General features: G+C 38.0%; 1 protein-coding gene across 2 annotated transcripts in view; it reads right to left on the bottom strand.

The window, feature by feature from the left end:
* Positions 1-464: 464 nt before the first annotated feature.
* The window catches only part of MYLIP (myosin regulatory light chain interacting protein), a 15,642-nt gene continuing 412 nt past the window's right edge, over positions 465-15,694 (bottom strand). Inside the window, exons 1-7 of one of the 2 annotated variants that reach the window (XM_014941016.1) lie at positions 15,279-15,441; positions 14,711-14,901; positions 5,686-5,871; positions 4,728-4,925; positions 4,241-4,405; positions 2,228-2,648; positions 465-1,867 (exon numbers count right to left, since the gene is read on the bottom strand). In XM_014941016.1, the coding sequence (XP_014796502.1) occupies positions 1,778-1,867; positions 2,228-2,648; positions 4,241-4,405; positions 4,728-4,925; positions 5,686-5,871; positions 14,711-14,793 (1,143 nt within the window). In that variant the 5' untranslated portion in view covers positions 14,794-14,901; positions 15,279-15,441 and the 3' untranslated portion in view covers positions 465-1,777. Of the gene's footprint in view, positions 1,868-2,227; positions 2,649-4,240; positions 4,406-4,727; positions 4,926-5,685; positions 5,872-14,710; positions 14,902-15,278; positions 15,442-15,694 lie in introns of those variants that run through there. The other variant, XM_014941015.1, reaches the window with a different exon arrangement.

The following is a 15,694-nucleotide window of genomic DNA, read 5'->3' on the forward strand; positions in this document are numbered from 1 at the left end:
GAATGTGAAAGCAGAGCCAAAAGTTAGTAAATATGTATAGCTTCAGTGAAAAAGAGACACCAACACATCTGTAATTAAGATGTTTCCTAGACAGGACTTCCAAAACTCCAGCTCTCTACTCCAAAGGTCTATTTTTTCATTCTCTCATCTCACTGGAATATACCCAATGATTTGGGGTAATTCACTGTACGAAAGTTCTTCACAAAGTTAATTCTGAAGGTGGCTTTACAGTTGGAATTCATCAGCTGTTTTAAAGTACACTGCCTGAACAAAGGTGGTTATACCATGTCAGTGTTCTCCCCTCCCTTCACATTTGCATACAGCTGAGGAAACTTCATTCCCTCTTAAAATATGACACAACATTCAAGACTGTAAACATGAAGATACTTCATACTATATTTTCAGTCCTGCAATGCCTCAGGTTAATTTCAGAACAGAATTAAAGTCTTATCAAAAACACAAAGTAGATTTTTAAAGTCCTTTATTAATCTGAATATAAAAAGACAGAAGTTGCCTATGATATAGGACAAAGCTCTTGCCTTCATGAGGAAACAAAATTTTCTTTACAAAGTGAAAAAATAAATACCCTCTTAGAATAAGGTTTATATGCTAATGTGTCATAAAAAAGTAGAGTTTTAATATTTTGACAAAATGTCTGTGCAAAGAAACAGATGCATAAACACACATTACTGCTACATTAAGGCAATATGAAAAGTATAGTCAGAAAATTTCAGTAAAGTGACAGTGTACTTTTCTAGCTTTGATTAAGCCAGTATTGCACCCAAACATGGTCTCTAGTTCCCTTCTCTGTACCCTGGAGAATACACTAGGAAACCAGAGCCCAAAATGCCCAAGTAGGGGGGTGGAGATTAAAAACATTTTAGCAGGAAATGACCTACCCAATAAAGATGTTAACCGAAGAAAGCATTTAAAATTATACACAACCCTTATTTTAGAAATTAATGATACATGTTTAGTAGTTTAAAATCAGTCTCCAAAAATAAAGCCAACTTAAAGGGCAGATGACTGCAGCTCCCAAGCTCACCAGCCAAGGTGGGTAGGGGAAACCTGGGAGTACCCTGCCCGTTGAGAGCTGTGAATGAAGTCCCATAACAGTGCTTCCACAGGACATCACCAACCAGAAGACTTTCCTGTCCCACCCTCAACACTTCAAGATTAACAAACTTGTCCTACCCTTCCTAAGCTATTCTCTCAGATTTGTTTTCTATTTAACAGACTTCTGAATTAAACTCAGCTGCTGGATGAAGCCTTGTAACTTTAGTTTAAGAACCAATTTTTCCTTTTTTTTTAAAAAAAGTTCCCTCCCCTTTAATGTAATTTACTAAAAGCAGAAACTATGAGCCATACTAAACTGATATTTGTAAAAGCTAGTCTTACTATTAAAATAAATGGAATGACTGTACTAAAAAGGATTTAGAGAGTGTAAAACAAGAGGCTGCAATGCTCTCGCTGGGTCTATCAGTATGTGTATGCCACATTTCTCCAGGGCTACTTAGCTCTTTTTGGCAACGCTACCATGCTACAAACTTATGCATCATTCTCCTTTGAAGTAACATGAATTGATTAGACTTCTGCTCTCAAAAGATGTCCCAAACCATTTTGGACATGCTGAATGAAGAATATGTTCAAATATGCAGTATTTTTGCTTTTGATCATGGATAGGTGCCAGAATGATTGCCTTCTTCACAATCAATGGTTGCATCTCATTTTAGTGCAGTTTTAAAAGTACATGATGGGCTTAAAGTGTATCCGTCGATCATATCACAGTCAGATTGAGGAGACTGGTGTGGGTTGGCAAGTACACATGCTGGACATGCTCTACACGAGATCTGCAAACAGGACACGACTGGAAAGAAAAAAAACGCATTAGGAATTAGTTTACTTCAAATTTTGAGAGTCTCTACAATTATGAAAGACTTTGCTCCACATACACAGTAACAGAGCACTTTTCCATCATCTCCACGTTGAACAGGGTATCATGAGAAACATGCAGCTGATTCTTACTCTCACCACAAGTTAGCACAGCTAAAACTGATCTGTCAAACATCTAAACAAAATGTTCTTTGCAATTAATTTACCACAAAGAAAATTTTAAAATTATGTTTTACTAGAATATCAACAAACATATTAATCCCTGACTTAAGTATACAGAAAGCCAAAACTTCCACATATTTGGTAGCTTACATCTTAATCTTATTGGTGTTACCTGTAATTGAGCAGCACAGGTCTTGCAGCACACTGTGTGGCCACAGGGACAAAAGGTCGAATTGATTTCTTCATTACAACACACCATACAAAGCATGGATTCCTTCAGCTTCCTCAGCTTCTCTTGCAGAGCTTTTGTTTGTTGGCAGCTAAGACCCTCACAATTGTCACAGTTCATGCTACTTTCCGAAGACTTAAGGGGAGAACTTGGTGGGGTTTGGTCACTTCTTGAAACAAGATCCACAATGCCAGCATTATAAAGAGCTCGCCTTGCATGATCATAAACTTCTTTTGATGTTCTTTTGATGTCAAAGACATATTTTTTACCAAGATTAATGTTTTCATTCAGGAATAGAGATGCTAGATGGCCCTTTAAGTCTCGACTATATTGCATCATGACAGCACTGGTGACAGTGTCACACCTATAAAACAATAGGAAAAATGCAAATCTGGTTAGTTAATACCAATAAACCTATCCCTATAATAATTTGTTCCTAAAGCTGAAGTAACAGCACTGAAATTAAAGCAAAAAGAGCAGACTGAGATAATACTTAAGCACTCAAATGTTGTCTGCACAACAACACTACTGAGAAGCATGAAAAGGAAAAGTGACCCCTATTTTACATCTTCAAAAATGTGAAGTGTCTGGTAAAATGGAGTCAGCCTATGGAAGGGACTTAAGCCATAAGACCTCTTCCTTTCAACAGTCTCACAAAAATATTAACACAGAGTCAATCTTACATCTTTAACCAAATTTCCACTCAGTACTTTATATACTAGTATTATATCATCTGATGGGAACCTGTGTGAGTGCAGCATAGAGAATTAAGTCAGTTGTATTTGCCACTGAGCATTTCAGCTACGCTGATGTGCTGGTTTGAGGTATTGCTTGTCATCAGCCACCCTGGGCCTAAGGTTCAAGATCTAAGCTTACAGCCAAATGCTGTTGCCAACTAAAACTCTGCTTGAATTAAAATCAGAAACCTGCAAAGGACAGCAGAAGTTACAAGCAGAGACAAAGATCAAAAAGTTAAGACTGCCTAAGAGGTTATATAATGCTTTAATTGCCTGGAAAAAAATTATGAAGAGTGCAACAGCATATAATGACAGAACAGAACAAGACATGCTTAACATCAGGCTCACAAAATAAGCAGTGGTTAGCTGCAGATTAGCTGCAGCAGTTAGAAAGGCAACTAGTTGATGTTAATTGCCTGTAACTGTATTAAGATCTAATTTGAGAAGCTGGACAGGTCTTTGCCTAGTGTATGTACTTGCCTCTGCTCTAAGTCCAATTCTCTTAGAAAGTAATTGAATCTGATACATGTTAGGTAATTTAGAGAAATCACCACTATCCTTGACAGTTCTACGGGTCAGTGTGAGTGTAAGACCTCACAGTAAGAATAAAAGCAATTTGAAAAAAAAAATCAGCCAACAAATGAGCATAAACACCCCTACCTCAAAGAATAAAATGATAAAGGCAATGGATAGCTCCTGGCATGACAGAATCCTGGGCACATGAGCAAAGACAGAGGGATTGTAGGAAGATTTCAATACATGGAATGGGAAGGTGGCATACAGGTAACTTCTAGCAACTGGAGGAGCCAAATAAAGGAGAAACAAGGAGTACATATGAGTGCATACGAGCTATACCTACAGATTCTGAAATACAGGATCTTTCTTATCTTTTGCTCTTTCATCCTTCCTCTTACATTGGGACAAAAATGTATGTAGTGTTTATGAAGTATCAAAGAACACAGTACATTTCTATTCTGAAGTGCTGTTCATAGTGGTAGACTGAGAAATTTTGCTTACTTGTCTTGTACTCCCACCCCACAAAATGGAAAGCAGCAAAAACCTGTTCTTCTGGACTTAAGAGGAAAGTAGAGGCCACGAAGTCAATGAAATTTTGCAGAGAATTTCTGAAGAGCAGGCAGACTGCTGGTAGCTTAAGCAATTAATTCAAATTCAAATGTGGGGAGAAGCAGCAGCAATTGACTCTAGTGGCAATACTGACCTGTAAAATGCATGTGTCTCTGTAATTGCTCTGTAGAGTCCACTTGCTGCCCTTGTACTGATCATCTTAAACAAGAGAACTACACTGTTACCAGACTCCTTGGTAACAGTCAGATACACATTCTTCCCAGACTGAGTTGCCATTTGAACAACAGGATAAGCAATCCTACAAATGAACAAGAAAGGTTATTTAGCTTTAAAAGATAAGTGTATTTTCCAAACTACTATAGTGCACTATTATCTAACATTACAATGATATTGACCTGTTGTCTATAATGCTGGATTGAAGATGCCACCTCAAAAATACACATGAAAATCAGGAGTATTAAGGCCAGTTGTGGTCTTGATTATAAGCAGGTAGTGCTCTCAGACCCTACATTCCAATAGCTCCTTTTAGTAATTCATAGAGCAGTATTGTATATTTACGTAAAACCTAGAAGCATTCTCCATACTTCTGAAACATGAAAATGGTTCCACAAAACACATACCTGTTGATAGGACTGAGGTCATCTTTACAGATGGATATGCCTTCAGGTCCAACACCAATAAGGAGTTTTTGCCCTTCACTATCTCTCACCGAGTGCCATTCTACCCCATAGTTCTCCAGTGTTGTGACAATCTGTAGAACCTGGTATTCAGCAGAAGCTTGACTTAGACCTTCCAGCTCCTTGTGCTTTGCAATAATGCTGTTGATAAAAAAAATTAAGGATAGGTGAAATAACTCAAGTATGTGCTGTTACTGTCAACATCTTGTTTTAACACAGCTTTTTAGATGACCTAGTTAAACAGATTAATAAATGCTCCTGACCTGCTTTATCTGGCTAAAGATTTCTAGTAATCACAAACTGGAAAGAACTGAGAAATACTGAAACATCCTGAGAATGTTCAGGAGACAATTCTGTACCTTTGCTCAGAAATTAAAAAGTTACATTTAATCACAGCTTTCAAACTAATGCTCCCCCACAACATTTTCCTGAAAAAGCACCAAGTTCATAACTTAAAAATCTACAGAAAAGCATGACATACTGCAAGTTTCTTAATATTCAGGCATTGAGCTATGAAGGTGTTTCTGGAATCCTGCTTACTTCTCCATGTAAGGATACTAAGCCAGATAAATTATGCCTTTTTTTTTTTTCCACAACTGTAGATATAAGACATACTTGCAATTTGATTATCCTGCTTCAAGTACTTAGACACCTATATTCCCCCAAGTACTAGAGTTCAACAGCTTTTGCTTTTCACAAAAAGAACACTCATAATTGAGCTTAAAAAAGACCTGAAATCCGAACACTGGTTAACATTCAGGTTGTATTTTGATCTCCAAACTATCTGTATTATTATTTTCTTAACAATACAAAATACACTATAGTATCAGCAATTAAGGGCATTGCAAAATCTTATGCTTTTGGTCTCCAAAAAGGAGATTATATATTGTGCTCTTTTTACCTCTCCAAAATGGTAGTGGTGAGCTCTTTTGCACACAACTCTTCATAATTGTATTTGGCAGTGTTCTGGTTATAATCTCCAAACTTCATTTGTGCCAACAACGCACTAAGTTCAATTGCATGCTCTGAAGAACACTGAAGATTACCAGCAAGAAGATCTTCTTTTATATGCAAGAAAAACATATGCCTGTAATGGAATCAGAAATGTTTGCTTACACAAGATGTTTGCAATCAAGATACATATCAAATAACGTCTCGGATATGTTTGGTAACCAGTACTTTGGTAATCAAGAATTTGCAATGAATGTACCAAGTAGAGAAAGTCTGGCACAAGGGAAAGAAAAGGGCTTCCCTTTTATTATTTGCTCACACCTAAAGAGGAGGCTACAGCTGAAGACAGTATCTAAAAGCATTATTAAAAGAAACAAGCACTTTAATATCATGTTCTTAATAATAAGAACTCCTTTAACTCCTGAGGCCACTTAGAAATTTTCATTTAGTAAAATATCAAATACATTTGGATTAGTTTCTTATGTTTAAATTTCTTTGGTTGCCATTTACAAATTATTCTGCATTTCAGAAAATGAAATTTGGGAACAGCAGCCCCAAACAGCATATACATATCTATTATGCAACAGAAGCCACACTTTCTCTACACAGCTGAAATGCCTCTGCAACCACAGTCAAAGGGGGAAGACAGTGCTTTTGCCTGTGACATGATTAACAGAATAACTTGAAGCATCTGAAAAGGTTGTGGAATAAAATACAAAACCATCTACTGTGTGAGCACATTTGTCAGACCAACCTTTACACATGGGATCAAGGCAGGTTTGAAACCTAGCTGGAAAATTCACAAAGCTGCTCTTACCTAATAAGTTAGACAAAACAAAATTTCCATCAACAGCAACCTACTATTTTCCCCTATAGTCTACCTTAACTTCTATAAATTCATCTTTATCTCCCCTCAGGGAAGACAATATAAATTTCTTACCATTTATTCTTAAGACCCAACATATTTATGGAAACCAGATGCAGAGGTACTATGTACCACTGAAAAAAAACTTTCAATAAATGAAGCCTAGCATCCACAGGGATGTGTCTTAGTTTCCACAGTAATGGGACAGCTGAATTTTAAAGAAGTAAAATTAAGTGTAATCTACTTTTCTTAAAAAGCTGTATTGAATCACTCATCACTGAAGTTGAGGATGCTAGTGAGTGATTAGCTTTCCTTTCAACAGGAATTTTGGGCAGTATCTTATACATATCCTGTTGTAGCACTTTACAGTTCCATGTACAACAGGGCAAATAGGGCTCCTTTTACAGCACCATGAGAAAACTATGAAAAAACTTGCAAAATTTGTGCTCATTCTTAGCTCTATGGTAAATGGTGCAGCTAAGAAAATACTGGCCCAGAAGACACATGCAGAACTTTGGCAATCAAGAAAAAATAGGTGTTAAATTACCCCATAAACTACCCTATATGCACTTCCTGCAGCAAGTCACAGCTCCAACACCTCCCTTTGCAAGCAGCTTGAGACATGCTGAGCTTTACTGCAGTTGTGACACAAGTGCTTAATTGCATCATTCTGATGTCTAGACATGAATCTACACTTCAGCAGTTCTAGTAGGGGGTCTGGTGGAAGCTAAAAAGCCTGACTCTGTGCAGGACACAAGTTTAGGTGGCAAGAGGGCCCAAAATTCAGACAGTACAGTTGTCTCCACTGTTAGCAGGCTGTTCCTTGTCTCCCAATAGGCTTTTTTTTTTTTGAGCAAGTCCTAAAACTCTGTTCCAATCCCCTTCTCTTACCTTGCTAATTTATAACTCTTTTGGGTTAGACCACAGAAAGGTGTATCTGTGGCTTTTAAAATGCATTGGTTGTACACACTCTTTTTGGAGCTTAGTCTATAAATTCAGACAAAGTATTTTATGAATTACTAAAACTTATGGCCAAAAAAAATCAAATAGTAGGCATTTCTCTAATTCCCATCAACATTTAATAAAACAAATGTTTTTTCCATGCACTTTTGATCCTCTGTTAATACCCATATAGATTTTTCAGTCATTAGAACTATGTACAGATACATATATGGTATTTCAGAGAAATATCTGATAATTTTATCTTCATTAGCTAACACGTCTACAACTGCCACACCTAAATGCTTGTATCTTTAGTTTATTTTATGCATACAACAGCATTGACTATGCAAAGAAAAGTCAGCCTTCTCCTCTTGTTGGGGAGACCTTACTGACATCAAGAGGGGAGCTGAAAAACAAAAAATCTCTCCTGCAGATACAGATCAATTACAGAAACAACTACAACCAAGGTATGGCTTGTCACATTCCACTACTGAAAAAGCAGTAATGGCATAGGTAGAGAAATGAATTTAAGATACAATGTGAGATAGCATCACATCTGTTAATGTGCAGTAACTTCCCATAACTGGCTTATATCACGTAAGTGAAAAGCTCACAGAGACTCAGCTACTTTGCATTTTTCTGATAAAGGGGACAAAGGTATGGCATGCATAAGGGACAGCTATTGCAAAGTAACTAAAGCTATGCAAGTTTACATCCTGGCTTACACTATAAGTTATTTTGCTGAGTCAGAAAAAAACAGATAAACACCCATATTTGTATTTAACAGGACATATCACAAAGTCATTGCTCTGTACTTAATAAACTCATTGCTGGCCCAAGCCCGTTGCCTAAACTGCACTAATAATAGGTCAGAAAGTAGTTAATATAGGGCCTGCCAGTGAAATTAGTTTCTGAATGACTTTACACTGGTTCACTACAGCAGCTGCCCTGAACCAAAGTAGCAAATTCACTGTTTTGTGTTAAGGCTTTTTTATTTTCTGAGTCCTTAAGTGTGTTCAAGGAAGGAAAAGTATGTAGAAATTGAAAGCCAGCAAGAGCTGCAAACATGTTATGCATCTGAAAAAGCAATTCTGATTAGTGCAGATTTGATTAGCCCATCCAGCCTAAGATTGTACTTCTCTAAAGTTATATTAGTATCTACTGCAAAATCATCCCCCTTCAAGGTTCAAAACATGACACCAGCCAGAATCTGATTATAAAAGGAGGTTTTTCCTTTTTACACAAAAATTAAAAAAATCTTTTGATATTTAAACACAAAGGCAAAAGAATGTGCTTTTATTGCTGAGTACAGACAAGAAAAACTAAAGCATAGGGAGCCTTGAAGCAGTTCCTTATCTAATTCTGCTATGTCTAAAGGACTACAGATTGTCTGTAGAGAACCTGGTCACATTACAGATTCTGTTAGTTACTAGAAAGTATTTATGTAAGTTTCTATAAATTAGATTGTGACCTAATCACTTAATAGTACCCAATCCACCCTCCCTTCTCTCTCTAGAAAACTCTAGATACAATGAAAAATTTTTAAAGCATTTTTAATGGAATTTTTAAAACAATAAGTTGTTTTAAAAATGAAAACTGAACTGTTTATAACTGAAATCCTCTAAAGGTTACTTTTCTGGCATTGCTGGTAGAATGTCTTAGTATCATTCACCAGTTACACATTATACATTAGTATTATCTGTTATAAATTTGACGAGTAACTCAAGACAAAAGGTATGTTTCCTAACCCCCGCCCAATATTCTCTTAGCACATGCTGTAGGTTTTTACTACTCTTCCCAAAGTTTTAATTAATTTTTAAATCTTCAGAGAAAACAAGTCTTCACAACTCTGAACTTTACCAAGCAATTATTGTGGTCTCTAGTCATCTTAACACCTGCTAGACGTGTTGGGACATTGAACAACTAGTGACAGCTTTAAGAACAAATAGAACTTTCCATTGTACTTATAGCCTGAGTTCTACACATGACAGCATTAGTACAAAAGACCATCTATATAACCTAAACCAGCATTAGTTCTCCTCCCTCCAGCCTCATGCTAGCTAGATATTCCTGTACATTCAATTACAGAACATTCCTTTGAGTTCAGTAGTTCAGAACAGTACATAGTAATACTTATTAGAGGACAAGTGCCATGTTTGCCAAAGCTATACTTCACTAGTCATTGCCCAGGCACAATTTCTTCCTTTCCAAAGAAAGAAAAAAGCTTTAGAATCAGAACAGGATCACATAAAACAATTATGTGCATTTAGAATCAAAGTTCTGCACTGAAAACTTTGTTTCTACTACCTGTTTAATGAAGTAAAGGAAAAGAGGGCAAAATGAAATCTAAAGACTGTATTAAAAGTTTCAAGCTCAAAACTTAGCCATCAGTGGAAAAATTGACAAACCCCAATCCTTTACCAATAAAAGTATCTGTATGTGACTAATGATTCCTAAACTAGAAATGTAGCCAAAAGAACCTATTCTCTTGCCCAACTACTTGCAAGAATCTTAGCATACATCTCAAGGAACTGTTTATTTGGGGGATGACACTCCTTACCACAGAGTATGGCTCTTTCCTACCATGAATTAAATTTACAACTTAATTCCGATTCCTTTGGACTACATAAAGAGGTATCTTTTTTTCCCCACAAATATATTGATAAAGATCTATAGGATGCAATTCTGTTTTTAAAAGCAGATGTAAGGCCACTCCATATGAAAAGCAATGCCATGCAGAGTTACAATTCTGTTCCTCGGTATCTTTGTTCTTATTTGCTCTCAGCAGAGCGAAAGGTTACCAACTGCAATTTCAACTCTGATTTAGACAAACAGATCCACTAAACTCACCCTGGTGTTTACTACAGCAGATTGTTTTATTGCATTGTAGCAAATACCATTAATTACACAGCTGCACTGGCTAGCCAATGCTGTAGGATAATAGAATGTTTTTATGATTTTCTGCCTACTACGTGTATCTAACTACTCAAAAATATGTTACAAGCTTGTTTTTAATTTTTAGTAGTTTATCAATACAACTGGATAAAACTGCAAAAACAATGTACTTTGAAAATATAATTCAAATACTGGCAAATGTCACACACAACTTTCAAGAGCCTCCAAAATATTAATTACTTATCTCAAAGCTGGCAAAATACACCTCTTTTGAATGCTTCATGAGATTGTGTGGCTTGTTAGAATCTGACGTGTTACTTTAAATTGTCATGGCTTACATATAAATATTTGATTTTCAGTCACATTACAGAATATAAATAACTTTGCCCACTTTGAAGTACACCTGAGCAAATCTTACATTGCTCAAAAAAATGATTCACTTTAAAGTTATTTCTACTTTTGAGCATTCACTGCAATGTTGACTTTATCCTGCCAGACTTAAAACCATTGTTCTCCTGGTCGAGGGTTTGGCAGAATTTGCCTCTTGTGCGGCTCGGCAAACACTCTCATTGTTAAGGTGGACACGAGTTTCAAGACTTCTCTGCTCCACGTTTCACAAAGCAAGCTTTTTCAGCCGGAGCAGAAGAACTTTCTGCCCCGAGCCAGAGGCTTAGGCCAATGGGGAGTTGCTCTCCCCGGGCTGCTGGGCCGTGTCCCAGCGCCGCAGCCGCCGATTCGCCGTCAGCCGAGGTTACTCCCAGTCAATGCCCTGGAGTTACTCGGCGGTGCTTCCCCAGCCCCAGCGCCGCGGCTCCGCCCGGCCGGGACGGCAATCACTGCCCGCCCCTCGGCTCCCCCGAGCCAAAAAGTACCCTGGAAATTAGGGAAGTACAATCCAAGTCCCAGCTCCTCGCTGGAATTCAATGCTTCATAAAACCCGATACAAAAAACAGCCATAAATCCTTCTGACCAAACCCCCTACTTTTTCTGCTTACTGTTGCATTACCCATCAAAACCACAGGAAACGGTGAAAACGCACATGACATAAGCCAGAGCTTACGATCTAGACCTTGGGCCATCAGATGTATCTTTAAGAAAAAAGACAGCAGTCCTTTTCCAGTGATTTTCCATTTAAAAAAAAATGTGTATTTATCCAAACTCCTCTAAACAAGCACACTGTTCACATTTGACTTGTTTGTAAGACTAGTCGACAGCAGCAGATTAAGTTTGAACAGCATTCCTGCACCGAGGCGCCTCCATTCCACTGAAAATAACTCCAAACTACAAAATCCCGTGATGAAGTTCAGTGCTAGGCAGTCATTTAAAAAAATAAAAAAATGAGATTCAAAGAACAATAGAAATGAACCACTTTTAACCCTGTAAAAGGAAAGAGTGTAGTAAGAAGGGTTTTTTTTTTTTCAATGCAATTCTCCCATTCACAAAGTGCTTGGTGAAGGTGGTTTGTTGCCACGGTGGCCAAAGGTACAATGACAGCCTGCCCTGCCTTTGCACTGAGCAGAGAGAAGGCTCCCTTGCATAAGAAGATTAAAATGCATGAGGTTGCGATCTTCCACTGCATCGTACGCTGATCAAAGGTAACAGCAGCAGAGGTTGGTGTTCAGTTGCCAGATCAGCTTTTCACACAGCATGTAGAAACCTGAACATTAAATTGCTACAAACAAGCATACACCTGAGCTTTTAATTTAAGTGCAAGACAAGGAGATCTAATGAAGCAGTACACTTTGGGGTTGGCAAAGATTCCAAAGTATATAGGAAAAAAAACTGGTAACAACTCATTCACAACGTTTGCTATTATCATCATGATGAAGCATATCAACAAAATTTAGAATTACTTGCAGCTTCCCGGATTTCTAAAGCAGTCTCAACACACAGCTAATTTTTAATGTAAAAACAGCATCAGAGGCAGCAAGTAAAAGACTGGGAAACTTCTTCAACATTCTTTGCACAAGGGACCAGAAGGCAACAGCTCTTCCAGAAACACCTTATACAGCAGTTGTGGATGTAACTGCTACAGGAAGCCATGGATACCTGTCACTATTTCTTTGTCAACCAGCACACTGACTTTTCAAGTAAAGGTAAGGAATAAAAGGTGTCAGCTGTAACTGTACAGCTAATCCTTGCATTTCTTTTCTATGATATACCTATTTACTTAAAGTTAGGTGACAGGTTTAACAAGTTTGTCTTCTCCTTGATACCACACAAGCTTACATCCAAACTAAATATAAATGCTTATGTAAATCTTCAAGCAGACCTGAGTAGAAAAAAAAAAGTACTGAAACTCAGTGCCACCACTACAGAAATATACATTAACCACAGACACTATGGAATTCTAGGTCTGCTACACATGGACTTCTGAGCATACACAACTGAAAGGCAGCTATTGCAAACTATTTTGCAACTGGTATTTGTTTTTAGCAAGAACACTGAAAATACTCAGAATGTAGACTGAACAGCTTAGCTGAAGCCCCAGGACCATTCATGTTTGCACACCAAGTGACATTAAATACTAGCTCCAATGCCTATTACTCTTCAAAGTTGTAAGTAATTATTTCCAGAGCAGAATTTTAATAGATCTCTTCTGATGACTGAGCCTCACTTAATTTTACAATTAATTGTTTGTTAAAAATATTAGTTTTAGAAGAGTCTTAATTCATAAATAAAAGAAAGCTTGTCCCACCTACAACCTCTTAAAGTCATTTTTATAGTGGTAAAGTACTTGCTACTTTGATGTACATATACATGCTCTGTTACATTCTAGCTACACAACCTGTCTTTTAGGCCCCTGGGGCGTGTTTCACCAGTTCAAGCTCTCTATTAACTTGCACGACCTGCCAAGTCTTGCATTGACAGTGTGGGAGGCAGGAACACAGGTGTCTGCAAAAACCCTGTGAAGTTGAACAAACATTCATCAAGGATAGCAGAAAAATGTCAGTCATATCAGCTTTAGGTTTCCTCAGATTTACCCTGATTTGGTTTGTATGAGACACATCCAACATGCTCAGGGTAATCTCTTCTGCCTCATCAAGTACAAAATTGCATTGCTCCTTTTGTTCCACATAGAAATTCTTTGTTATTTGGTATTATACATATTCTCATTGAGAATATTTAATTAAGACAACAGGTTTCTTTGAAGAAAAAACTCCAGAAGAGCCCAAAGGTATGCCACGGATAGCATTTATTTTTCCAAAATAAGGTACATCAAAACTGGAATTTGATTAGAATGTATTTGCTTAACTAAACTATGGTCTAACTCCATTGGATTCTGAAGATTATAACCAGATTGATGAGCTGAAACTACTGCACACCAAAAGCCTCTCCTCTGCACATTAATTAAAAGTCCAACAATATATGCATGCTCCTAACTCAAAACTTTTTTCCTATGAAATAAACCCCAAACCATGCTGTCAGCCTCTGACCAAATTCTTTAGACAAATATTATGTGCAAAATAACCATATCATATTTGTGGTCTTAATCTCAAAGTACCAAGTTAAGGTGATCAGTAAAAATGTACTTTGGCATTATCATGTAGACACTTGGTTTCAATTTGCCCTATTTGCATTAACTGTACTATCTAAAACTAAGCTCAGCATTAAATATATGAACTCAGCTTTCTTTAAAGATAACTCAGTTGCAACTCCTCAGTAATCAAGCTCAAGGACTAAAAGTGAATGTCCACTAGCAATCTTAGAGAACTAATTCTTACAACTGGATAACAGTATAACAATTTAGTTAAGAGGACTGGCCACAGAAGAAGCAAAACAGCTGTTTCTTTTGTAGCCTCAAAGGGCCTGTAGCTATTTGAAAGTTACTGTAACATAACACCAGACAAAAAGGAATTCAGCAAGTTTTTTTTGCGCTGTGGGAGGAATTGTTTCCTGTCTTTCTGTACCAGCGGTTTAGAATGACCTAGAGTAACATCAGTGAACAGGGGTTACTATAGGACATGCAAACACCACATAATTAATTTCCTACTGGTAACTTAGTTTCTTCCACTTCCAGCACTAAGTTCTCACGGAATTACCTACACTCACTACTTAACTACACAATACCTACAATACTACCCCTTTTATTCCTTTTTTAAAAAAAAGAACTAACATTTAAATAACACTAGGTTTTGAAAACTACACAGGAAAGTCATGCTAAGATTACCAGAAGATGGAAGAAAAAAAGGTCATTGTGTAATCACTTTTGCAAGTTAGAGAAATTGAAAAGAAAATAAATGAGTTCTACTTACAATCATCTTTACCTTACCTTGTCTGTTCTTGTAAGATAAGATGTGGCTCTACAAAAAACTTGACTCTTAATTTCAATCGATAAGGGGCTAAACCATCCATCTGCTGGGAGATCCTGTTCCTCAAATTCAGCCACAGATTTTCCCCTTTGCTGCCAGTGAACTGCAGTCCAAAATAATCAACTTCTATAATTCCCAACCTTCTGCAAACCTGAAAGAAAGAGATTCTTTATTACAAGCCTACAACATAACAATGAAAAAAATATCACCTGAGTCAAGTACTGTTTGAGACTGCTCTCTTAAAACACAAAAAATAAATCCTGCTGTAAGCACCTTTATACAAAAGATTACTTAATTACTTGGATTTTAATTTGTGTATAAAACACTGTGTAGACAAATACTAAGAATAACCTGGGAATTTCTCCACTAGTCAAAAACCACACAGACTTCCACGACCAAATTCCTCCCCAGGACAGGCACCTTCGAAAGGTCAGTGCATCTCCAAAAGAGGAGAGTATCTGTTATTCAACACCACAGCCAACAGCACTTTCTAGGCACAAAGGAGAGGAAAAAAAAAGTACAACCCACAAGTTTTATTTAGATGCCACCAACAGACTGGGCTGCGACGTTTGTCTCTCTCCAGCATCCTCACGGCAACCGCAACGACACCGAGGCGGTGGCAGGGGAAGGGCGAAAGCACCTGGAGGACAGCTTCGACCAGCACGGCCCCGGCAGCCCAGGGGGGGAGATCATCTCGGCACCACCCGGACGGCTTGAACCCTGGCCGGCTCGGTCATACCCCCCACCCCGGGGACAGCTGGAGCAAGCCGCAGTAGCGAGGCCGAGGCCTTCCCCAGGCGCCCCCCCTCCCGCCTGCCCTTCCCAGACGCGCAGTAAAGGAGGAGAAAAGGGCCGGAGAGCGCGGAGGCGGGGGACGCAGCCACCTCCGCATCCAACATGGAGCGGGGGGGGGGGGGGGGGAAAACCCAACAAAACAACCCCCC

The sequence above is a fragment of the Calidris pugnax genome, unplaced genomic scaffold (genome assembly GCF_001431845.1).
Source record: "Calidris pugnax isolate Ruff unplaced genomic scaffold, ASM143184v1 scaffold8, whole genome shotgun sequence".
In the NCBI taxonomy this organism is placed as follows: Eukaryota; Metazoa; Chordata; class Aves; order Charadriiformes; family Scolopacidae; genus Calidris; species Calidris pugnax.